The sequence below is a fragment of the Marmota marmota genome, unplaced genomic scaffold (genome assembly GCF_001458135.2).
Source record: "Marmota marmota marmota unplaced genomic scaffold, marMar, whole genome shotgun sequence".
NCBI lineage: Eukaryota > Metazoa > Chordata > Mammalia > Rodentia > Sciuridae > Marmota > Marmota marmota.
The window spans coordinates 5001619-5026912 of record NW_026000136.1 but is presented as its reverse complement, the minus strand read 5'-3'; the positions used below and the strand labels follow the sequence as shown (position 1 = coordinate 5026912).

Here is a 25294-nt window from a genome sequence, read left to right as displayed (position 1 = left end):
GCAGGATCCACCCTAAACCTGGAGCCACCCTAATCCCTGAGCAGGGTCACCTTTCAACCAAAAATGCCATGCGTCATTCCTACTTGGCTATGGCTCTCAGCAGAGAATATTATTTTTATATTGTCCATCATTTCTAGGTGTCTACAGCGGAAGGGTTTTTATGTTAGGCAGTCCAAAAAATGCCAGAAAAGAAGCCCTAACCTTACACATTTAATTTATAACTTTTGACTAGTTGGTTGAGAGAAAGCAGAAAATGTCCTGAAATTGTTAGCTTTCAGATTCAGGAGTTCTATCATACTTTGAACAACAGGACAAATGGTAGGTGGTTACTATATATGAACTTCTGGTGAATAAATTCATATGTCAGTTATAATACATATTACAAAGACAGATGGTGTAGCTTAATATAGTAAGTCTTGGATATATACTCTTTATATTATGTGTCTATAAATTCAAAATTGTTTCTACCAATGCAACTCAAAAATAAATACTCTGTAGGTAGCACACTCAGGCACATAACCCCATGAAGCTCTAGAATTGTTCGGACACTTTTGAGATTTGCTGTTTTAGTGATTTAACTTGTTTCCATATTATAATGCTTAATATCCCTAGTTAACATAGATGCCCATTATCATTATGCTTATCCTATAAAATATATATATATATCTCACTCTAAGGCCTCTCAGCCCTTCCTCTGTGTCCCTCCTGACTCAGCAGAGCCGCAGACCTGAGTTGCCTGGGTCCCTGCAGCTCCAGAGCTGCTCCACACCCACACAGCCCCTCCCCAGAGGGGCTGCTCTCGTGTCACCCTATCACCCATGCAGTTTCTCCCTGGTGTGGATCCTGTGGTGGCGGAGGAGGTTGGCCTTCTGGGAGAAGCTCTTGCCACACTCCGGGCACTGGTAGGGCTTCTTGCCCAGGTGCGTGCGCTTGTGGATGATGAGGCAGGAGTTCTGCGAGAAGGCCTTGCCGCAGTCGCTGCAACTGTAGGGCTTCTCCCCGGTGTGTGTCCTCAGATGCAGGATGAGGTGCGACTTCTGGAAGAAGGCCTTGCCGCACTCGCCGCAGCCGTAGGGCTTCTCCCCAGTGTGGATGCGGTGGTGGATGATGAGGCAGGACTTGCGGGAGAAGGTCTTGCCGCACTCGCTGCAGCCGTAGGGCTTCTCCCCGGTGTGGGAGCGGTGGTGCTCCACCAGGCGGGACTTGTGCGAGAAGGTTTTCTCACAATCCGAGCATTTGTATGGCCTCTCCTCAGAATGCGCCATATGGGGCGCGAAGAGACCTCCTTTCCGGGACACCCTTGGGCCACGACGGCGATCTCCTCTCGGTTTCTCTTTGGTGTGCTGTTCCCCCTTGCAAAAGACAGCCCTCTCCTTGAAACCACTCCCTGAGCCACTGTCCCTGTGGGATCTCTCCCCTCGGTGCACCCGGTGATGGACGATGAGCTGCGCCCTGTGGGAGAAGGCTTTCCCGCACCTGGTGCATTCATGGGGCTTCTCACCGTGGGTCCCCTGATCTGCACCCACGGCTGCGTCCCGGCTTAAGGCTTTTCGACACTGGGTGCAAGCCCATGGACTCTCCGCAGGGTGCGGAGTCTCCAGCTTGGAGTAGAGAAACAAGTTCCCTTGACCATCACACTCAAACCTCCTCCGTGCAAGGTACTCACTGGGACTGAACTCCACGCTTTGCTGAAGTCTCTTTCCACATGAGTCACACGTGTGGGGCTGCTGTCTTGAGGGGACCAGGGGTGAGTTCGGGGACTGTTTTTTTCCAAGTTCAATACATTCATGGAGCCCTTTGGTGATTAACTTTTTCCCATCTGGGACAGCAACTTGCCCCAAACGTCTGTTTTGGTGTTCCTGTCGTCTGTCTGCTTGGGCGTCAACTTGCCAAAGTTCTAGGAAAGGCAAAACAAAAAACTTCTCATCTTTCCAGGTATCACAGTTATTGCAGCAACGTCTGGGATCATTTGGGCATTTCGAGGTCTCAGGTCAAATTTTGTGGTTTTAAGCCTAGTTGCCTAGACTAAAAAAATAAATCTATAAACACTTTCTAGTCCCTTGGCTTTTGAAAAGAAAAAGCGAGATACTGTAAAATAGGTATGAAATGGCCACAATACTTTGCTCTGAATGAGTCTGACTTGGCAGATTGGCAAGAGGATGCAGACACAAGAGTGAGCAAGAGAGAAACACTGCAGGCTTGAGGTGCTGACTGACGGGTACCACAGGGAAACAGGATCTGTAGCGTCCACCCATTTCCATGGTTAGAAACTGGCCTTGTGGGAGAGTGTTTCCAGCATGTCCTGAGGACATCACCAAATGAGGAGCTGAGATTTAGTCATGATGCGCTATGACAAGCCAATGCCCCCAGGCTTTAGCTTCCCCCAGGTGAGGGGGGCCCAAGGAGATAAGGGTACTAGGAAATATAAGGCAAGATGAAAGGCACACTAGGGTACCTGGGGAATGGAGAGAGGAGGTGTTTAAAGAAGGGCTTTAAGAATCTTCAGTGTCAGGTTCTTCATCCTGTGTTTAAACCCTTACAAGCTTGTTTTTTCTTTTACCTGTTTAAACCACAGACTCTACCTGCCGCTTCACCCCGGCACCAATGTGCACTGCAAAGATGTCACTCTTCTGTTCGGAGGTCGTGAAGTTTCAGAGCCCAGCTGCTGAATCCCTAAGAGGTAAAGATCATGGATTGCTGATGTCCCCATGAGAAGTTTCCAGGGTAGGGCACAACCAGGGGTGTTTTTAAAGCTTCCAAGAGGATTCCCGTGTGGATTCCAGATTAACAACTTCTCTGAACAAATCTTTGACAAAATTCCTTTCCTAAAAGAATGAGGGATTCCACAACTATCCACCACCAGCTTCCTACAGAAATAAGGACAAATAAAGGCTCTTGTCCCCAAAGGATAAGACTGAGGTGTCCAGGAAAAGCTGCAATTATAATTTCTTAGGTAGAATGGGGCCATGTCACACCGTTTTGAAAGAAGAGGAATGTAAGCATCATCTCAAAAAGGGTACCAGAGTAACTAGGCACATTAACAAAGAGTGGCATTAACTTCTAAGGTCAACTCAAACCAGAAATGGAATCAGAAAAGCCAACTAGTAATTAGACAGTGCAAGCTTATGATGTTTGAGAATGGTGTGAGAAGAAATAGAAAAGGTGGAAGGAGATCACGTGGTGGGGGCAGGACTTAGAGGATCAAAAACAGAAAACCAGCAAACTAAGACTCAGAAACTCCTTGGTACCAAGTTATGAGCTAGAAGCAGAGTAGGAAAAGCCCCACTTCCCCCAAAGAAGTGTAAGGCATTAGAACAATAGCTCTGAATAGCCCTGTCACTTAATTTTCTATTGCAGAAACAGGTAATAAACATGAACATATGCCTCATACAGGTGAACACTGAGGGAGACGGTGGTGACAGAGTCATCAGTTTACCCTGAAGCACAGGAACGGCTTTCACCTGCTTGCAGGTATTAAGGACAGGGTGGGAACAAATACAGATGCAGCAAATAAGTTTTGAAGCATTTCACAGAAAGATTCACAGAAGCGTGGCACACGACAATAGCTATTTTAATACAGAGCCTACCTGAATCCCTAAACACATGAGAAAGTTTATTTTATAACCTCAGGGGAAAGCACAAGACTGAAGATTCCAGAGAAAGACTGAGCAAGCGAGTTTTCATGGCAGAATAAAAGGATGCACAAAAACAGAGGCGGTGTCTCTTTAAAATCTAGGGAAAGGAAAGGAGTCATGCAGTGGGGTGCAGGTAGCAGGGATCATTTGGGCATCTTGAGGTCTCAGGTCAAATGTCCACTGCTTGCAATGACCCAAGACTTGTAAGAACATTCACCTGGGAAAAGAAAACAAAGGCTCTGCTTTGTAACCGCCTGGAGCCCAACTCCCAGGGTCCCCCTGCAGGCTGTCTCCTCACCTGGAGATCTCCACCTGCGCATCTCCTCCTTCCCCGCCCATGGCTCTGTCCCCTGCTCCAGCCTGGAGATCACAGCTGGTTTGTTGACTTGACACCCTGCTTAAGAGACATAGTTACAGGATCTGTGCTGAGTTACGTGGAGCTACTCAGCAAGCAAACGGTTCGGGCCACCCACTAAACACTGACTTCTCAGCCAAAGAATAGACATTCCACTTGGGAGGTGACTTCAAATCACAGTCATCCCTTGGTGTCTAGCTGCAAGAAATTGGCTCAGGACATCCCCTTGAGATACCCAAATCCCTGATTTTCCAGTCCCTTATATAAAATGGCATAGCATTTACATATAACTTACATCCTATGTACTTTGAATCATTGCTAGGTGACTTATAATACCTAATGCCACATAAGTAGCTGTTGTATTATTTAGGGAATAATGACAAGCGGAAAAGTCTGTACCCCTTCAACATCCATGGTTGCTTGACTCTGCAGATACAGCAGGCTGACTGGACACACGGTAAGGTCAAGACACTCTACCAAAGCCCAAGGCCAAGCACTGAGGGGGTTTACTGTTTCACATAACTGGGAAAGGAAAGGTGCTCAGACATAATGTGAAGACCAGGGAAAGCCTTCCTCACCCACAGAGACCAGGTGGCTATAGGTCTCCAGCATCACCTCCCGGTACAGGATCCTCTGCGCAGGGTCCAACCACTGCCACTCCTTCCGTGTGAAGCCCACAGCCACATCCCCAAACGACAGTGACCCCTGGAACAGCACGTGCCCGGTTAACATGGAGTGGTCAGCACTGAGTATAGGCTGCAAAGGCGAGGGAGGTTGATCTCACTTGGTCACAGGCCAAGTTTCCCCAGGTTACCTTATCTAGGAGGCTTAGCACACCCCTCACCTTGAACTACCCTTTGTGGGGGAGAGAAAAGATCATTTAAAAAGTTCTCACTATGGGCTGGGCGTGGTGGCACATGCCTGTAATCCCAAAGGCTCAGGAGGCTGAGGCAGGAGGATCGCAAATTCAAAACCAGCCTCAGCAAAAACGAAGTGCTAAGCAACCCGGTGAGACCCTGTCTCTAAATAAAATGCAAAATAGGACTGGGGGTGTGGCTCAATGGTTGGGTGCCCCTGAGTCAACCCCAGTATCACCCCCCCAAAAAAGGGTCTCCATTCCCTCCTCCAGTGGTCCTGATAAGCTATGGTGTTCCACTGGAGTTTGGCGCTGAGAGGTGGAACACAGCACTGCCGTGATCTAAAGGTGCCCAGAGTGTGCTGGGATGAGATGAACCACAAAGACAGCAGCAGAGAAGATTACAATGAAAAATATGCTTTCATTATTTCTGAGCCAGCAATGAAATTTGATGAACTGATATCAGATTCAGCTGCACAGGAAATCACATCTGAGTAGTCATGAAAGTCAAAGGGGCTCTGGTATCTGAAGGATATTCCTGTCGAGAGGACTGGCACCAGCAAAGGGGTCACAGGAAAGTCTGGCAGGGACCACAAAGAGTTGATGACAGAGAGTGGAAGGGGTGTGCTGCACAAGCTATTCGCAGGACAAATTAAGGTCTCCCCCACCTTGAGGCAATGGAGACTCCTATTTAAGGAGAGGAACCACAAAAAAAAAAAATTGGAACAAAATAAAGAGGCACTGGGAAGAAGAATGAGGAAATAAATGAGAGCACAATTCTAATCATCAATATATATAATGAGAGGTAAAAATTAAAGCTGCAGCAAGAGGAAACAGAAGAAGGACCCACAGATGCTGAATGGGACTCACCACCACCCCCCCCCATCACCATGAATAAAAACCTGAATTTAAAATTTTTAATTTTTACTAATTAGAAGAAAGGGTAAGAGGATAGATTTGTGGAATGGAAATAAGGGTTTAAGTCACAAAAGGCAAAGATCAAAAAGGAAAAGGTCTGTAGTGAGGATTTTTAAAATGATCTTTTCTCTCCCCCACAAAGGGTAGTACAAGGTGAAAGGTGTGCTAAGCCTCCTAGAATACACGACCAGTGTAACTCCACATCGTGGACAACTACAAGAATTGGAAGTCATACTCCATGTATGTATAAGATGTCAAAATACACTCTGTTGTCATGTATATCTAAAAAGAACAAATTTAAGCTGGGTATGGTGGTGCACACCTGTAATCCGCATGACTCAGGAGGCTGAGACAGGAGGATCACAAGTTTAAAGCTAGCCTCAGCAATGGCAAGGTACTTAGCAACTCAGTGAGACCATATCTCTAAATAAAATACAAAAATAGGGCTGGGGATATGGCTCAATAGTTGAGTGCCCCTGAGTTCAATCCCTGGTACCAATAAATAAATAAAAAGAAAAGGAACAAATTTGATCAGGTGCAATGGTGCACACCTGTAATCCCAGTGCTAAGGAGGCTGAGGCAGGAGAATCAAGAGTTCAAAGCCACCCTCAGCAAAAGAGAGGTGCTCAGCAACTCAGTGAGACCCTGTCTCTAAATAAAATACAAAATAGGGCTGGGATGTGGCTCAGTGGTCAAGTGCCTCTGACTTCAGTCCCCAGTCCCCCAAAATAAAAAGAACAAATTTTGAAAAGGAAAAGGTGGGCAATTTTACCTATATTTTCATTCATACAGATACCACTTTCATGAAAATTAAAAGCAAAAAGCCCAGATAAATTTTCAAGAGCGTAACTGACCCTGCTGTGAACTCCTGGACAGCAATAAGAAACAAACAGAGCACTCCATGGACAGCAACCTGGAGGATGGGACAGCCATTCACAGGAGCGAGAAGAAAGTAAACTGAAATGGACTCATAGGAACTAATCAGAAAAAATGAAAATTGAAACATAAACACCAACAGCTGGGGTTGTGCTCAGTGGCAGGGTGCTCACCTAGCACGTGCGAGGTCCTTGGTTCGATTCTCAGCACCATGTAAAAAACAAATAAATAAATAAGATAAAGGTATTGTGTCCAACTAAACTAAACAATTTTTTTAAGTTAAAAAAAAACAAAACACCAAAACCTCTATGCACAGCCATCTCATCAGTGAACGCTTGCTTAAACGTGTCACAAAGGTTTCAAGGCGTTTCACATTGAAAGACCAGGATGCAGAGAAAAAAGAAGCAGGTGGGAGCGTGGAGTGGCACTGGGCCATCTCTGCTTCTGTGCAAATCCACCAGCAAACAGAGCAGACTGAACAAAAAGATGACAGTGGCGTCATTGTTTATGACAACAAAAAGATAAGACAGTCACCCTGTCTATAGGGGCTGGGATGAATGGACCCGATCTTTACCATTTCTACAGATGGCTTATAGATATGTACAAATGCAATTAAAATATTAAAAACATGGGCAGGAAAATATCAAATTCGCAGATGTGTCTCTGGGAAAGAAGGAGAATGTGGAAAGGAAAAGAAAACATGGTGTATGTCCATTGAGGGGACTAGCGTGGGCTAAGTGTACAGCTCCGGAGGCAGCATGCTGGGGTTTGAATCCCAGCCCTGGCACATGCCAGCTTTGTGACCTTATGCAAATTACATTCCCTCTCTGAGCCTTAATTTCTTAATTTGCAAATGGGAACCCTGGGAGTATTCTACCTCTTAGAATGCTACTGAGTCAAAACACACAAAATACTTATTGCGGAGGTCTTCCGTGGTATTATTCATGTTGTCAAAAGATCTGAAAAGATACAAAAGATCTGAAAGCAACATGACAAAATGTTAACATTTACTTAACATTTATTCATTGTGAGTAACAGGAATAATGTCTCTTGGTTTTTTTTTTTTTTTTTAAGTGCTGGGGATTGGACCCTAGGGCCTCACCCATCACATAGGAGGTAAGTGCTCTAACACTGAGCCATACCCTCAGCCTGGGTCTCTTCATATATTACCCTTACATTTTTTTCTTAATTTTTCAAGATTAAAAAATATCTCTGCTCAACCACTGCTTTAGCTTCCCTCCCTCCAAAAAATGCTTAAAAACAGCAAACCTATTTTTAAAAAACAGAATACTAAAGGAGCCCTCCTCCAGCACACAGAAGACCACAGGAAGTTTCAGGAACTATCCTGTCCCAAATACAGGGACAGGATAGACAAATCGACAAAGAGTAACTGCAGAAACAGACCAAGAGCTCTGTGGGAATTTAACAAGTGACAGAGAATTCATTTAAATTTTAAATGTAAGTTAAAAATGCAGGTGCTTGGGGCTGGGGTTGTAGCTCAGTGGTAGAGCACTTGCCTAGCATGAGTGAGACACTGGATTCAGTTCTCAACACAGCATATAAGTAAAACTAAATTTTTTTTTTAACTGCAGGTGTTCAGTCTTATGCTCCGGCCCTGGGCATCCAGGAAAAATCAAGTTAAGTGTCCAGTCTTGGCTAAAAGAAATCTAAGATTTAGAATGTCAATAGGGCTATGGTTGTGGCTCGGCGGTAAAGTGCTTGCCTAGCATGTGAGAGGCCCTGGGTTCAATTCTCAGCACCACATAAAAACAAATAAACAAAATAAAGGTATTATGTCCAACTACAACTAAAAAATAAATATTTTTTAAAAAGATTTAGATGTCAAAAAGATGAAATGGCACAATTATATTGCTCAGGTGATTCTGATATTGTCACATGACGAATGGGACTTCACACTGATAACACCTATGAAGAAGAGTGAGTTTGAGGCTTTCCTCATGATGGAAAGTGGGAGGATGTTGGCAAGAGAGAGCTGAGGAGCCCCCTGAACATGTGCTGCTCCTGTGCAGAGATGAAGGATGTGCAGGCTTATGTAGGCAAATGGGGGGGCCTGAGGTATCCCCCATAGTGGGCCAAGCAGGAGCAGAAAGAGATGAGGGGAGAGTGACCCAGAAAGGAGAGTAGAGCCCAGACCACACAGAAAGCCACCATGGTCTTGTGACAATGCCCTGATCTCTAGAAAACTTACAACCAAGGGTGAACTGCTGAAGCCGGTGACCTTAGAAATAATACTCACTTATCACACACTAAACCTGTACTGCCTGACAGAAATATCACAAGTTGAAAATTTTCTAGTAGTCATTTGCCTAAAAAGTAACAAGAAATGGGTGAAACTGTTATTTAACTCAATATGTCCAAGACATAAACATGTATTACACAATCATTTAAAAGTCACTGAGACATTTTTCATTGTTTTTCACACACAACTTCAAAAGTCTAGTGTGTATTTTACACCTATAGCACGTCCCAATTAAGCCACCATTAAATGGTTAAGATAAAATACAATACTGTCAAATTGATGCTGCTGTGTTTAATAGAAAAATATTTTCCTCTTGTCTATTTTTAAAATTTAAATGTAAGTTAAAAATGCAGTTGCTCAGTAGTCCCTCATGGCTAGTGGCCACCAGGCGGGACAGTATGGTCTGGACTAGTGGATACTATTGAATTCCTTTGCTGGACACATGGTACCCGTAGATGAAACTACTGAGGGCCCAGTTCTACAGTCTGTCTGCATTCAGACTCCATCCCCACCACCTAAAAGACACCAGACTTCAGGCAACTTGTTTAACTATTTCCAGCCTCAGTCTGCTCATCTGTAAGATGGGAAGAGGGGCTACATGAAGTATCTCTCTCATACATTTATTCATGAAATTATATGAAAATAGTAGAATGGAACATATGTGCTCAACTGACAGTTTTATAACTTTTTTAAAATTTTGAGATGGGGTCTGACTATGTTGCCCAGGATGGCCCCAAATTCCTGGGCTCAGGGGATCTTCCCGCCTCAGCCTCCCAAGTATCTGGGATGAGAGGTGGGCCACTCATACATAGGATAAGTTTTATAGATTTTATTGTTACCACCTTCACTATAGATTCTCTCAACAGGAGACACTCCCAGTGAGACTTGGTTTCCCACAAACATTAGCTTCCAAGACACACAGCCCACGCCACCCCCCAGGCTTCCCATACAGCTGGAGTTGGCTCTCTCCTAGGAAGATCTGCAGCCCTACTTCCCTGTTCTCAATGCTTCTGGCTTCAAACAGCCCCAAGCTTCGGCACAGACACAGAAACCAAGACCCTGGGAAGGCTTTACTCCCTGGAGTGGATGGCTGCATCCTTTGTTCTTGGGACTTTGTCTTTCTCAGGGGCTCGCCTTATCCTCCCCACCCCATGCAGGAGACTTAGCCCTTCTCTGTGGCAGCTTGTCTACAGGAGGTGGGGACACTGTGGCCACAGTGTCTGGCTGCATGGATGAAGTCAGCATGGGAGCAGAAAATCAAAGAAGCAAGGCCAAGGAACAAGAAAACCTCCTGACGGTATGTGGGTTCCTGAAGCAGTGGTTTGTGGGCCCCTGCTACAGACCCTCTGCAGCTCAGGGGCTGCCTGTGGATTCAGGTGTGTTCTAGGTGGGCTCCAGCTCCTGCAACTTCAAGGACTCTGACTGGTACTTTTCACATTCATGAACTCCTAGAGGCCTTTGAAGAAGATACACGTCTGAGGACGCTGACAAACTGCTAAACAATATCACTATCGTCAGGAGACCCTAACAACCAAGAGGAAAAGGACTCAGAGGAGGCCAAGGACAGATGATGAGGACTGAGTCCCGAGGAGAGAGAGGAGGCCTCCTCCTCAGACTCAAGGAATAAAAGCTAGATCTCATATTGTCCTCCTTCCACGTCTCTGTCACGTCTCTGTCCAAGACTGGAACTTTGAGCCATTCCCTCTCCATCTGTCAAAAGTTATTATGGAAAATAATTTGAAGAACAGATGATTTGTGCGCCCATTCCTCTAGCTAATGGGGTGTCTGTCCAGGTCAGCATGAGCTGAATGAGGCTGCTTCTGTGGACCCACGTGTTCAGATTCCCTGAACAGCTGTGATCGCAAATGTCTGCCTCAGCACACACACAGCTCTGCCGTCGTGTTCATTTCAAGGTTGTGACTTAGGAAACTTTCTGATACATCTCACATATGCAGATCCATCAGACACATCAAAATAAATGCCTAAACTTTATTTCCCCTGAGAAGATGACATGCTTATCCCAAACAGACAACACGAATCCTGTACTGAACGAAGTCAGCCTTTTTAATGTTACAGAAATGTCTATGTACATCGACAGGACGCCATGTAACTCTGGCAACCTCTGCAGTGTATCTCCCCTGCTCTCCCCAGGGCCTTGAGCGGTCATTCGCTTCCTATTCTTACAGATCCTGGCTTCTGCTGCGTTATTTTTTGATTGGGTGCGTTCTTCAAGATCCTGAAATCCCTGGTGAAATGAAGCCCAGTCCCAAGAAATGCCACACTCACCTGGGACATGATCCTTCCCTGAAGTCCTAGGCAAGCAGACACCTGTGGGGCAGACATTGGGGTGGGGAGAAGATGACATGAGGAGCCAGGTTGGCCTCGGGGCCTCCACTTACCTGTGTGTTCACCCCAGGCTTCTGTGAAGCAGCCCCATACTCACAGCAAAACCCTTGCCTTAGAAAAGGAACCAATCTTGTAAAGCTTAGTTTTGCTTTATTTTGCAGTACTGGGGATTGAACCCGGGATTGCTCTACCACTGAGCTATACCCCAACTCTTTTTATTATTTATTCTGAGACAGGGTCTTGCTTAAATCACTCAGGCTAGCCTCAAACTAGCAATGCTCCTGCCTCAGCCTTCAGAGTCATTGGGATTACAGGTATGCACCACCACACCCGGCAAGGCTTAGTTTTTCAATGAATATATATATACATTTGTGTCTCAGTAATTGATGTGCAATTTACTATAACCCTCTACTCCCCAGAAATTCTCTTAACAGAAATTTTTCTGAAGGACCACTCAGGAGTTTGGGCAAAGATTTAGCTGCTGAGATTACAATTTGGTAAAACTCCGAAGAAAATAACATCCAAATATAGAAGACTTGCTAAATATACTACATTTATTATATACCTAATAAAAACAAAATCACAAAAAAAACTATCAGTAACATGCTGATAACTGAAAAATGAGGTTGAAAACTATTTGAACCAGAAATCACACACAGGATTCAATCTCTGAAATGACCTTAGATAAAAGATAAAATGGTAGTAGTCATTAGCTTTGGGGAATAGATGATTTTTTTTGTTTGTTTTTGTACTAGGGATTGAACCCAGGGGTGCTTAACCACTGAGCCCTTTTAATTATGAGACAAGGTCTTGCTAAGTTGCTTAGGGCCCTGCTAAATTGCAGAGGCTGGTGGTGAATTTGTGATTCTCCCGCCTCCCAGCCTCCTGATTCCGGGGGATTATGGGCATTTACTACAACATTTGGCTAGATAATGATCACTTTAACATTTGTTTCTTTGTACTTAGGTGACTTTTCTAAGCTTTTCTACGACAAATAGGCATTTCAGATATGATGTTTTTTAAAAGATTGTGTTTTGTTTTGCAGTACTGGGGATCAAACCCAGAAACACCACCACCCCCCATGCTAAGGAGGCCTCTGCACACTTCCAGCCCCCTGGTGTTATTTTCTAAATATCTGTAGGCTATTAATCTTCTAGTCCAAAGCTTCTATCATCAGTTCTGCCCTCAGAGTTGAGGAAATCCACAGGAAAATATAAAAATGGGCTTCTGGAGGCAGAGTTCATTAAAGGGAGCTTATGAACTGCACCACTCAATCCCTGCTAAATTTGGTTTGTTTGCCCTGGTCCGGCTCTGACACCTACAATTCACTTGGGGTGAATTTTACTGGCCCCTGCATCCTCCCGCTTGTCTCCTTGTTTCCCAGAAATCAGGAGCATAAAGGCTGGGGAACAAATGCACCTTTGTTGGAAGCACTGGCCTGACTTCCCCCATCGCTCCCCCGAGCAAACTTGGCCTTGGTCTTAGAAGCGTCTCTCCAGAGTCAGCAAGCTCACCTGGGGGCTCAGTTCCTGAGTTGATCCAGGAATTCAGGAGAAACACTAAAACCCTGCAGAATTATGGTAACTCTATAAATAATCCTGAAAGTATTTTTCAAAAATTAGAGACTATCTACCATCTTGAAAATAGAGATTGGTTAATAATTATGATACAGTTAAAGCATGCCACGTTATGAATCAATTTAAAATATTATAGAAAATGAATTTAACATGGAAAGATCTTCCAGCAATACTAGTAAGGTGAAAAAAGCAGGATCTATGAGTGTGATCCACAGAGGGTAACAGGAGGTGGGTGGAATTTTCCCAGATGCTTTGGAATTTTAGCTAAATCCTAAACACCCCAAATTCTGGGGAGCTGCTAGATATACCCTAACAAATTCCTACGTTTAGGAGAGGGACATAACAAAAGAAGTGTCCACCCCTCCCAAGCTCAGAATGGGAGCTCCAAGAGAAGCAGGCAAGGAGTCCCTGACGGTGCCTGAGAGAAAGGCACACTGTGGGTCACTAGAGGGTTCTTGTGCAAGCCTGGGGCCTGGGTAAACCCGAGATCAGAAACCAGCTTCAGAGCTGAAGGATTCAGAAGCCAGAAGCCGGCCACGGCCACTGGCAGCAACCTGGTGAGCAGTTAGTGGGTGGTGGAAGGGGGTCACCTGCACTCCCAACATTTGCTAAAATAGGAATGTCAGGGTCTCCTGGGCACCAAGAGGACCCAGGGAAACTGAGTGGGCTTGAGATTTATAGCACAGAAGCCAGAGTGAGGACAGCCACCCAGAGGGGTGGGAAACACTGAGGCAGGAGCTTCAGGGCAGTGCACAGAACTCTGAGAGCACCCCAAAAAGTACCACCAGCTGGCCTCCTGCCAACACCCTGATCTTGAACTTCAACCTCCACAACCGTGACACAACATGTTTCTGTTGGTTTATCAACCCAGTTTATGGTACTTTCTTATCACTACCCTAGAAAAATGATACAGAAAGGCAGACCCAACTGATGTGGGTCAAAACCAGTAGCCTGTCCTGTTTCCTGTTTGTATATATCAACTTCAGCACATTAAACATAAAAGAAAAAGTCTGATGAAAATGCTCACTATGGTTATCTTTTTTTGAATATTTATTTTTTAGTTTTAGGTGGACACAATATCTTTATTTTATTTTTATGTGGCACTGAGGATCGAACCCAGTGCCTCATGCATGCTAGGTGAGCACTGTACCACTGAGCCACAACCCCAGCCCCTATCTTTGCATGGTGAGATTTTCTTTTTCTTAAGCAGTGGCATTTTCTAATTTTTTAAACAATAAGCACATGCTCATTGTTTAATATTTAAATATTTCATATCATACATTCATCATATTACTGCATTTTCTTCCCATGAGCCTACCACAGCCCTTCCCCAGGAGGAAAGGAACCCACAAGAAGGGATGAAGGGGCAAGTTTTATCAATGAGTAGCGGGAATATGGAAGCAGCCCCTGCATGGCCACAGGAGCCCTGGTCACCAGGGCTGGCTCAACTACTAGAGAGCGCATGGGCTCTGAACATCTCTCCCACCCACTTCCTCTCGTCTTTAACATGAGAAGGAAAACCAAAAATATTCTCTGGTTAATAGCCAAGTGAGGTGGCACATTCCTGTAATCCCAGCGGCTAGGGAGGCTGAGGCAAGAGGATCACAAGGTCAAAGCCAGCCTCAGTAAAAGCGTGGCACTAAGCAACTCAGCGATACCCTATTTTTAAATAAGAGACAAAATAGGGCTGGGGATGTGGCTCAGTGGTTGAGTGCCCCTGAGTTCAATCCCCAGTACCCACAAAAAAAAAACAACCAATATGCCATGACCACAGCTTAAGAGGGGGACATACATGGAGGTGACAGTAACATGGGCAGAACTGAAGTCTCACTACACAAAAGGAAGAAGTGAAGGTCACCTCATGGGAGTTTAAAGATGGCTGTGACTGGAGGTCTTCCTCCAAGTGTCAGGAGAGCCCCCTGTTCACTCCACTAAATCCTTGAAGGCCCTTTGATGTGAGGGTGTCATCCCAATGACTCTGTCCCCAAGGATCAGGGTTGTTTCAGACACAGATAGATGCTGCCTTCCACTGACACCCTCCACCTGCAGCCCTGAGCTACACAGAGATGCCTCAGAATAGGGACCTTGCTTTTTTAAAAAATTTTTTATGTTGATGGACCTTTATTTTATTCATTTATTTATACGTGGTGCTCAGAATTGAACCCAGGGCCTCACACATGCCAGGCAAGTGCTCTACCAGCTACAACCCCAGCCCTGGGATCTTGCTTTTGAAAGAGGATTCCTGCTCTCCAGTCATCTTCTTTACTGAGAATTATTTTGTCCCTAGGATGCAAGGGCACTCGGTTGCCAGAGCTCTGCTTGCTGGACGAGCACTCACCTTCAAGGGGAGGATCAGCTTCAGCCTCTGAACCTCTCTGGAGGAGAAGAAAGCTGGTCGGTGCAGGAAGGAGGGAGCCACCTCAGTTACGGAGTCTGGCCCTAAGCCTTGGCCAAGACACTAAAGGAAAGAAAACGACACAATGAGGCTCCTGTGAGAACATCAGCAGGGCCCTTTCCATCCCAGCTGCAGGCAGAAGGAGATGCCAGAAAGACTGGGCACACAGAGGAGTCTGAGCTCCTTTTCTGGTTTTGCAAATGGAGGGGCCACATAAGAGAGAAGGCAGGTGGCTTGAAGGAGCTAAAAGAGGGCCCTGCTGTCTTCCAGCAAGGAACCGGGGACCTGAGTCCTAAAACCCAACCCTGCCAACCACCTGAATGTATTGGGAGGCAGGTTCTTCCCCAGAGCCTCTAGATAATAGCCCACCAACACCTTGCTTTTGGCCTTGTGGCACTGGGTGTAGAGCCCAGCCAGACGCACCTGAACTTCCCACCTGCAGAACTGTGGGCTCGCAGACAGGTATTGATCACTCCATCGGTGGAAATGTGTTCCACAGTAATAGACAACTAACACTTGCCTCGCCTCTACTGGGTGCTCACAAGAAAGCTTAGGGTTGAGAGAAAGACCAGACACACCCCTTGAGAGTGAGGGTCTGGGGGGAAGGCATGGCTGCCCAGGAAGGAACTTCAGGAAGCCATCCAGAATTTTCTGGGGAACAGAAGCTGGAAGCTACTAGGGGAGGGCCATAAACCCTTATGATCCCAGAGCATGGTAAAGCCTACGGCATTTTGCTATGGCAGAGAGGCAAAAATGTGTTCTGGGCTCAAGCTTAGGGGTCTCCTACCACTAGAAGAGGAGGAGGATCCCTGAGACTCCAGGACCCACCTAAAACTGAGGTAACAAAGAGCACCTCTGCCCTTCCCCACCAGGCTGGGAGGCTCTGAGAAGTAAACAACAGCCATCAATAGCAGGATCCAGTCAAGAGGGGATGACTCCGCTTGAAGCACAAAGTGATGCTACAGAATTATGAGATAAGTGGTCCAATGCAGGTAACTATAGCAACAACAAACCTACCACCCACTCCAATGCTAATTGGATGGGGCTCAATCATCGTCCTGACTTCCCAGCTCCACATGCAACGACAGCCCAACAGAACTGGCCTATGTCCAGTCTCTTCTGTCCCACCCAACATCTAAGCAAGCCTTCAAGAGAAAAAGACGAGATGTGCAAAGAGTGAGAAAAAAACAATACCCTGTAGAGAGAGAGAGTAATGAACAGATGCTAACTCCATCTTACAGCTGTAAGCAGCGAGAGATATATATATAATGGAAGTGCATGGCAAAGGTCACATAAAACAAACAAAAAAAAGACCAGGGAAACTGACAAACCATCACAGCAAAGGATTTTTTTTAGTTATAGTTGAGCACAATACCTTTACTTTATTTGTTTGTTTTTATGTGGTGCTAAGGATCGAACCCAGCGCCTCACACATGCTAGGCAAGTGCTCTACTGCTGAGCCACAACCCCAGCCCACAGCAAAGGATCTTAACACCCAGTTTTGGAAAATAAGATCTAGAATGAAAAAAAAATAGGAAAAATAGCATACAGAAGACATTGATAACAATTTAGAAACCCAATCTATTGCATATAGACAGAAAAAATGTACTCAATATTAGAGAATACACATTCTGTTAGACACATGTGGAATGTATGTGGAATATTTATAAAAACTAACAAGCTAAAAAAACAAGCCTCAACAAATATCAAAAGAAAGTCAATATTACATAGATCTGATGCAGAGATCTATAAAATTAGAAAAAAATGCAAAAAACTATTTAAATTGTTAAACATCAAGTGAAATGGATCCATTGTCAAAAATATACCCATTATGGGGCTGAGGCTGTGGCTCAGTGGTAGAGTGCTTGCTAGCATGTGTGAGGCACTGGTTTCCATTCTAGCACCACATAAAATTTTTTTTAAAAAAACGCATTCTGTCCATCTACAACTACAAAAAAAAATTTTTTAAATATACCCATTGAAAGAAACACCAGGTCCGCATTTTTTTTAATTTTATCAAATTCTACTTAAAATCTCTGTAATATGCATATGTAGTTCATTTGAGGTGTTTGTCAATTTTAGTAATTTACATTTTTCTAGACTATTGTCCCACTTACTTTTGAATTTATGGTATTAAATAATTAAAAGTAATCTCTTAAGGGCTGGAGATGTGGCTCAAGCGGTAGCGCGCTCGCCTGGCATGCGTGCGGCCCGGGTTCCATCCTCAGCACCACATACAAAGATGTTGTGTCCGCCGAAAACTAAAAAAAATAAATAAATATTAAAATTCTCTCTCTCTCTCTCTCTCTCTCTCTCTCTCTCTCTCTCTCTCTCTCTCCCCCTCTCTTTAAGAAAAAAATTAATCTCTTAAAATTAGAAAAAAATGTTTCTGAGATGGTCTTTTTCATATCCAGAAATGGTTTATTTTTGCCTTCCTTTGATCAACTGAGCCCCCAACTCCTCTAAATTATTAGTTTTAAATAGAAGCTAATTATTTTATGAATTTTAGCAAATCCTTTCCAAGAACTGACCTCTTTAAAAAAATTTTTTATTTGGACACAACGTTTTCACTTTAAATCTTGAGAATCACATCAAGAATCCCTGAATCCCTTCACCTAGATGTTCCAATATTAACATCTTACCACATTTGTATAGTGGGTGAATAAATTTTTTTCAGGGCTGATGGAGGAAGAAGATTCCACCATGAGGTGGCAGAGCACACATTAGATAAGTGAGGCTCTGCCACCTCACACTGAGCCCTTCCAGGTCTCTGGCATGGGGATAGGGTAAGGCTACTTCTGGGTATTTCTGAGTCACAGCCACTTGGGGTCTTGATAACCAGATGGTTTTACATAACTACTGATAACAGATGTTGACTGCCATTGAGTTAAGATATCTCAGCCTCCTGAGAAGAAATGAATAATGAAGGGGTCACTACATGGACGCCATCTTGGACTCATTCACATAACAATTTACTTCATCCTTCTTTTCCTCTTTCCATCTTTCAGATAGAGGAAATCTCTATCTGAAATAGGTAGAGGAAATCTAGATGTTAGGTAGAGGAAATCTCTATCTAACAATTAGCGATTTCCTCTAATTTCCTTTATCTATCTAACAATCTCTATCTTTCAGAACACTTGACATTTTTAAGAGTTACAAACCAGTTACCTTATAATGATATTGTTCTTTGATTTAGGTTTTTTATAAATGGAGAAGGGTGTAAGTAAATGTGAAATTCCACAAAATCAAGGATATTTTGTCACACACCACAGTATTGTAATAAGAAATCAGGAAAATCAGGAATCCAACACCATGGTCAAGTCCACAGCCTTTATTTACATTATACTTGTCCCAGTAATATCCTTTCTGTATTTCATATACTTCACTGCTTTCTTTTTCATGCCTCTCCTAGAGTCCAGAACAATTTCCTCAATCTCTTTCAGAACACTGACATTTTTAAGAGTTACAAACCAGTTATTTTATAATTATATTGTTCTTCAATTTAGATTTTTTTAAAATGTTTCATCATGATTTGATTCAGGTAATATGTTGAAAGCATGAACTTTTTTTTTTTTTGTACCAGCTCTATTATTTCTTTGATTCTTTCTTTGAAAAATTCTGTTGGGTGTGGTGGTACATTCCTGTAATCCCAGTTGCTCCAGAGGTTGAAACAGGAGGATCACAAGTTTGAGACCTGCCTGGGCAACTTAGTGACACCCCGTCTCGAAAAGAAATAAAAAGGTCTGGAGATGTAGCGCAGTGGTAGAGCTCTTGCCTAGCACAGCGAGGTCCTATTCAATCCCTAATGTTATGGGGTACGGGAAAGAAGAGGGAAAAAAACCAGCTTATGCTTTTTTCTTTTACTCTTTTTCTATGCAAGCCTCCTGAGTTGAGTGCCATTAATTTTCAGTCTATTTATTTAATTTAATTTTTTGCAATGCTGGGGATAGAACCAAGACCTTGTACATGCTAGGCAAGCACTACATCTCTGAGCTACATCCACAGCCTTTTTTCTTTTCTGGTTTTTTTTGTTTGTTTGTTTGCTTGTTTGTTTGTTTAATGTTGAGGGTCTTTGCTAAGTTGCTGAGGCTGTTCTGAACTTGTGATCTTCCTTCCTTGGTCTCTCAGTTAGCTGGGATTACAGAAGGGCATTACCATACCCGGTTTCTCTCAGTCTTTTTATTTAATGTATATCTTAGGACCATAAGAAGTTAAAAAGAAAAGTAATAAATTAAATTATTGGGAAAATTTTTTAAAAATTTTTTTAGTTGTAGTTGGACACAATACCTTTATTTTATTTACTTTTATGTGATGCTGAGGATTAAACCCAGGGTCTTGCATATGCTAGGTGAGTGCTGTACTACTGAACCACAACTCCAGCCCCAATTATTTGGAAATTTTATGAAAATTAATAAAATAATTGGTTTTAATTTAAAACTATGGGCTGAGGATGTGGTTCAGTGGTTAAGCACCCCCGGGTTCAATCCCTGGTATCAAAAAAAGTGTATGTTTTTTCATTCATTACTCTCCTATATTCATATATGAATGCATGACCAGTGTAACTCCACATCACATACAACCAGAAGAATGGGAAGTTATACTCCATGTATATACAATATGTCAGAATACATTCTACTGTCATGTGTAACTAAAAAGAATCAAAAAAATTAAAAACTAATAAAATGTACAAAGTTCAGACACAACCGATCAAAAGAAGAAGAAAACCACAAAAAAGAAACAATTTCATAAATAGTAATTTTTTAATTATAAGAAATTACCATAAAAATTTAACACCATAGATTAAAATTAAGTCAGGCAATAGTCTAGAAAAATGAAAATTACTCAAATCAACTGATGAAGAATCAGGAAACCAGAATAAACTACTAAACATTAAATGAAATGGATTTATACTTACTCAAAACTACACCGAGAAACGTCAGAAGTTTTATCAAATTCTATTCAAGATTTTTACAAAGTGTATGAGCCAAAATGGATTTATGCCTAAAACACATGAAGAAATACTAAAATCAAATAAGAAAAAGACAACCAATATAGGCAAAAGGGTTCAACACACAAAATAATCCTATGTATTGTTTCTGGCTACATTCATACCTAGGATGTAAACAAAAGCATAGCAGGATACATTGAAATTTTAGGACTGGTCATCTTTGAGTGAGTGGAAGAATGCCAAAATGCTCCAATAGTGTTTATAAGATTTTAATTCCTTAGAATATCTAAAGCAAATAGACACTTGCTCAATCTAGAATCATACATAGTTCCTCTTCTTTCCCCTCTCCCCGCCTCCACATCCCGCCCCAGCTCAAACCTGTTTGTCCTAAAAAAGCATCAAAGAAAGATTGATTCTCCTTCAACTCTGCATTACATCCCAACAGGTCATTGCTCACCTCTCTTCACCAAGTGACTTAAAATAATGGTCTCTGCTAAACCGCTAAGCTGGCTCCCACCTGCTTACTCCACCTACTTTGCAAAAGGAGGCAAGGTGCTCTTGTCCTGATCACAGTGGGTCCCATCTCCACCACCTTTATATATCTGAAACTTTTCTGCCTATCCAGTTCTCACTGCCTCAATCCTGCCCTTATCAGCTATACTTGTTGCAAGTATATGGTGACCCAAACCCAAATCCACCGGTGCCAAGACGCATGCACCGGCACCAGGATGGTGCCTAGGAAGACCACACCCCTCGACCGAGCCGGCAAGTCTCCTCCACCGGCTCCCGAGTCTCCAACCTTCTCTGCCACGCGAAGTCGGGCAAGACACCGGGTCCTGTACTTCTCATCCTTACAAATGCTGTTCAGCCTGGAATATCCTTTTGTCCCGTTTCACCGGCGCAGACCCTATTTTCAAGTCCCACCTGCGGTCACCCTTCTCAAGTCGGAACTGGTACCGCTGGGTATCCATTCGTCCAGTCTGGATAATTTGTTAAAGTGACCAACAGCTCCACAAGACTCAAGCTAAGGACGGAACCCACTTCTTTGCTCCCCTGCAATCGGACCCAGGGTCTCAGCAAATGTTTTTTGAATGAACCCAGAGCCCTGAAATAAAACCACTTCCCGAAAATTTCTTCATTTTCCTCATCTCTCTCTGCCTACTTCTGGCTATAGCGTGGGGTCAGCAGGAGTGAGAGAAGGTTAGAGAGGAAGGGGACATCCCCTACTGGGACAGGGGGCTTTCCTCCGTGAGTCCCCACTCCCCTAGAGACTCAGACACTGAACCCGGCAGGAGTGGAGTTCAGAGACCTGGGTGTGCAGACAAGCTCCAGGGCAAGGGTCGGAAGGAAATCCACTCTAGGGAAAGAAGGGTGACCTTCAGGCAGCTCACCGGAGTCCAAGTGGTCCGTGCACGCACCTCCAGGGGACGGTGGGCTCCGACGAGGCGAGCTGCGGGAGGAGACAGAGTGAGAAAACAGACTTGCCTGTGACTGCCGGACCCACTACCTGTGGCGTCCCCTAGCCGAGTCGGACAGCACCCCGACACTTTGATGTCCGACTGAGTCCCAAGGGACCCACACTACCCCTGCCTGGTGCCCAACTGCCTCTGCAGCAAGTGGGTGCCGGCCACCCTGGTACTCCACACAGTCCCGGACCGAAGGCGCACCTTGGCGAGGTATGGGAGCGCCCAGTCCCCGGAGCAGTAGATACAACTTAAGGTCCGGAAATGCGCACATCCGAGCCCGACCCGTCAAATATCATGTAAGAGCCCCCAACCACAAGGGGGAACTGGACTACAACTCCCAGAAGGCTCCGCGGCTGGGTGCTTCCGGGCCCCCCACACCCCGGTGATGCACTTCCGGCCACGGTGCAGAGCGGCATGGACGGGCCAGACGTGGCACTGTGTCCTGACTGTAAGATCCTTCCGTGGCACCCGTGGACCCTAAGGCTGTAGGTGAACGCACCCCCTCCCATGTTCTCCTCTAGCCTGTCGTCCCTCTCGTGGCTCCCTCGTGGATCTGACCTCGGCCCTGCGCCATCTTGTGGAGTGAGCGATGGCTGCCCACCGAACTCCAAAGCCCGGCCAGGGACTAGTGCCAGGCCACGCACCCAAAGAATATTCGACCTCTCCTCAGTCCTCGTGACAACACCAAAATGGGTGTCCTGAGCCCCATCGCATGGATGAGGAATCGGAGGCAGCCTAACTCCATAAGCACCGTGAAGGAATGCTTGAAAAAAGTGTCAGGTTTCAGGGGATCCTCCTGTAAAAACTATGGCCATAACTTGTAACTCGTAAGGTGATCCTGAGTTAGGACGTAGGAGAGACTGGAGGTAGGAAAGGACTAGCCAGAGTGTGCGTGAAAATTACTCTGGCCGACTACAGCTGCAGTTGGCCCAGAAAACTCGGGGAAGTTCTTATTTACAGTAAGCAGCCCACAAAGCACAGCTGCCCTCCCTTCTAATGACCCAGGAAACTAACTTTTATAACTTCTTATGTATGATTTTTGCAACCGTCAGCCCTGAACTACCAGGAGTTGAACAATAAGTAACAACTTCCTTGAGGAACCAACCAGAGAAAGCCAAATATGCAGCCCTAACCAGCCACCATTTTTTTAACCCGTTTTTGAACATTTATTTAAAGATGATTTCTATTGTTTGTATGGCCTGCTTCTAATTAGCCTCCTCCAGCTTCCCTGGGCCAGTGCCTGAAATCAGAGCATACTTGAAGCTTTCCTCCTGCCTTTGAGTCTGCCAAAACACTATGATTCCCTTGCTATGGCAAGCTTTGAAAAAAATAGCCTTTGCCTGTTCTACTTTGGGTGATCTTGGTTTATTTCCACAGATAAAATTAAGGATATTGTATGTAGATATTGTTATGGCCAGCTTATTAGCTACTACCTTTGTGCAGTTTTCCTGTCATTTTCTATGAAAATTATTCAAGATTCACATAGTGATGGTAAAAGAAATTTGAAGTTTAAAATAACGCTTTTTTTGTGCTTGTCCATATATAACTCTGAAATTATTAAATCTTAAAACTTTGGTATTTCCTGCATTACACAACAGTGCCAGTAAGTTGGAGTTCTTGTTTTACAATGTTACTAGGATTGATAAGGGACAGGTGTGAGTTATGGGAATGTGAGGTTAAGGAAATAATTCTATAAAATGGGACCATTTTGCTGCCTCCCACATGCTTTCTTTTCCAAGAAGCAATTTACCTGCGTCCCTGCCAGCTTAAGTGGACAGGATATGTCACATTCCTCAGCAAACTACCTGTTATTTGTAGGAGTAATGCAGGCCTGAAATGTCATTAAAAGGACCACAGATTAGCCTGAAGAAGGATACTTTTGTGATGCTAGATCCTAGATTTCAGGGAGCTAAAGATAATTCCTCATAACCATAAAATCTGTCAAGACTTTATGGTTAAGAATCCAACTAGAACCAGTCAGCATGGACCAAAGTGATCTAGAGTTGTCATGGCAGTGGGGACTTGAAAGCCTGAAGTTATCCTGCTGTCCCTTATCAAAACTCAAGTAATAAACTTGACGACTGTCTGGAAATGGAACTGGGATTCCCCAATAAAACTGTCCCTCTCCTGAGAGGACCCAATCTCTCCCTTGAGAGTGTCCCCTTTCCTTTTTCCAGACATGAGGTTTCATGTCTATTACTCTAAGCAACATGTCTGAAATCTTTCTGACTTGATCTCAAGATCCAGGGTTCATAGGGGGACTTTTGTACTATCTTAGTTTTCCAGAAGGGCCCAACCCTATAACAGCATTACCTGTAGAGTTTAAACAAATATGATTGTTTGGGGCTAAAATAGATATTCCTTATAATGTCATGTATCATGTGTGGTGGGGCAATGAATGTCTTCATTTCTCCACTATTTGGGGCTAAAATGCTTTTTTTTTTTTTTTTTAACCTGGTGTGGGTCATTTTGTAGCATGGGGTAAAAATATCTCAGCCATTTGGGAGTTTGCTTAGCTATTTTACCTCATTGGTTAGATTAATTTTCTCTTCTTTCTTTTCAGGGTACCAGTCAGTGTGGGATAAGATTCAGAGAGACAAAGTTCCCAGATATTGTCTGTTTGGAGAATGCTCATTTGCTTGGTCTAGATTGTTTGTGTTTTGATTTCCCTCTTCTTATATTCACATCACCTGAGGGTCTTCTGAGACATATACTAGGTGGCTAGATGACTAACGAATATTATTCCATGACTAAGAAGGGGTCAATGTGCTATTGTAACACAGCATGGCCTGCACATATGTTAGACTCCAGTGATAGATGGTCTCTTAACAATTACTTATTATCATACAATTTTACATTTGGGGTCATTTTATAAAAGATCAAATAAATGGGATGGAATCCCTTACATACAAGTTTTCATGCTATTGTATAATGAAAAGTCTAAGAAAGGATGAAATAAGTTGATAGCACAGAATGGAGGGGGAAACTTTATTCCCCTCCTGGACAAAGCAAAAAAAAAAAAAACGGGATGAGAGGGAAAATTAAAAAATTAATATTTTGGATTTTCCAAATCTACCCCCAGCTAGTGTAGACGTTATTGTACCATCAAGGAGGATAAAGGAGCCATTGGAGCTGGGCCTCCTCCATCATAAGCAAATAAGGCAAGACCAGTTTCTCTCTGTAAGATCCAACCAGGCACTCAGTTTGGCCAGGGAGCTTCCTGGGAGCAAGACAATATTCCCTAAGGCAGTGTCTACTTGGAGGTGTAGATCAGGGTGGTCCGCCAAGAGGACATTACTGGACTTATGGTCCATTCTCAATATCAGATTTCCTGAGCTGGAAAAGCTGTCATTCACTATAGAGAGAGGATCCACAGAAAATGACCTGTTTGTCCCTGATTTTGCTATACACTGTTCTACTTGGGCAGACATCTAAGCTCTTTTGAATATTCTGCTACAGATGATAAAATGCTAATAATAGACAAGGAATGGCATCTCCATCAAGAAGATCCTACAGAGTCCCTTGCTCCTGCTGTTCCATTATTGACAACTAATTGGAACCCAAATCATGTGGAAATGATGGGTCAATTAGATCCTTATAAGTGGTTCATCTTGGCAGGATTAAAGAACGGGGTGCCTAAGCAGAGAATTTTGAACATAATA

At 43.9% G+C, this 25294-nt stretch overlaps 1 protein-coding gene and 1 long non-coding RNA gene across 3 annotated transcripts; one reads left to right on the top strand and one right to left on the bottom strand.

The window, feature by feature from the left end:
• Nucleotides 1-22059, bottom strand: LOC107155992 (zinc finger protein OZF). Of its 2 annotated transcripts, none has more exons than XM_048785311.1 (7): nucleotides 21834-22059; nucleotides 21558-21616; nucleotides 15162-15281; nucleotides 11187-11228; nucleotides 4569-4695; nucleotides 3934-4032; nucleotides 1-1897 (listed from the first exon to the last, which is right to left on the bottom strand). In XM_048785311.1, the coding sequence occupies exons 1-7, from the start codon at nucleotides 21901-21903 to the stop codon at nucleotides 813-815; spliced, it is 1602 nt and encodes a 533-aa protein (XP_048641268.1). In that variant the 5' UTR covers nucleotides 21904-22059; the 3' UTR covers nucleotides 1-812. The 2 variants fall into 2 exon arrangements, with proteins under 2 accessions (XP_048641268.1, XP_048641269.1); XM_048785312.1 differs by having other exon boundaries at nucleotides 3934-4029; nucleotides 21834-22058.
• Nucleotides 21998-24674, top strand: LOC107155987. The gene is made up of 2 exons (XR_001505284.2): nucleotides 21998-22117; nucleotides 24196-24674. It is a non-coding gene; the product is annotated as an uncharacterized LOC107155987 (long non-coding RNA).
• The last annotated feature ends 620 nt before the right edge of the window (nucleotides 24675-25294 follow it).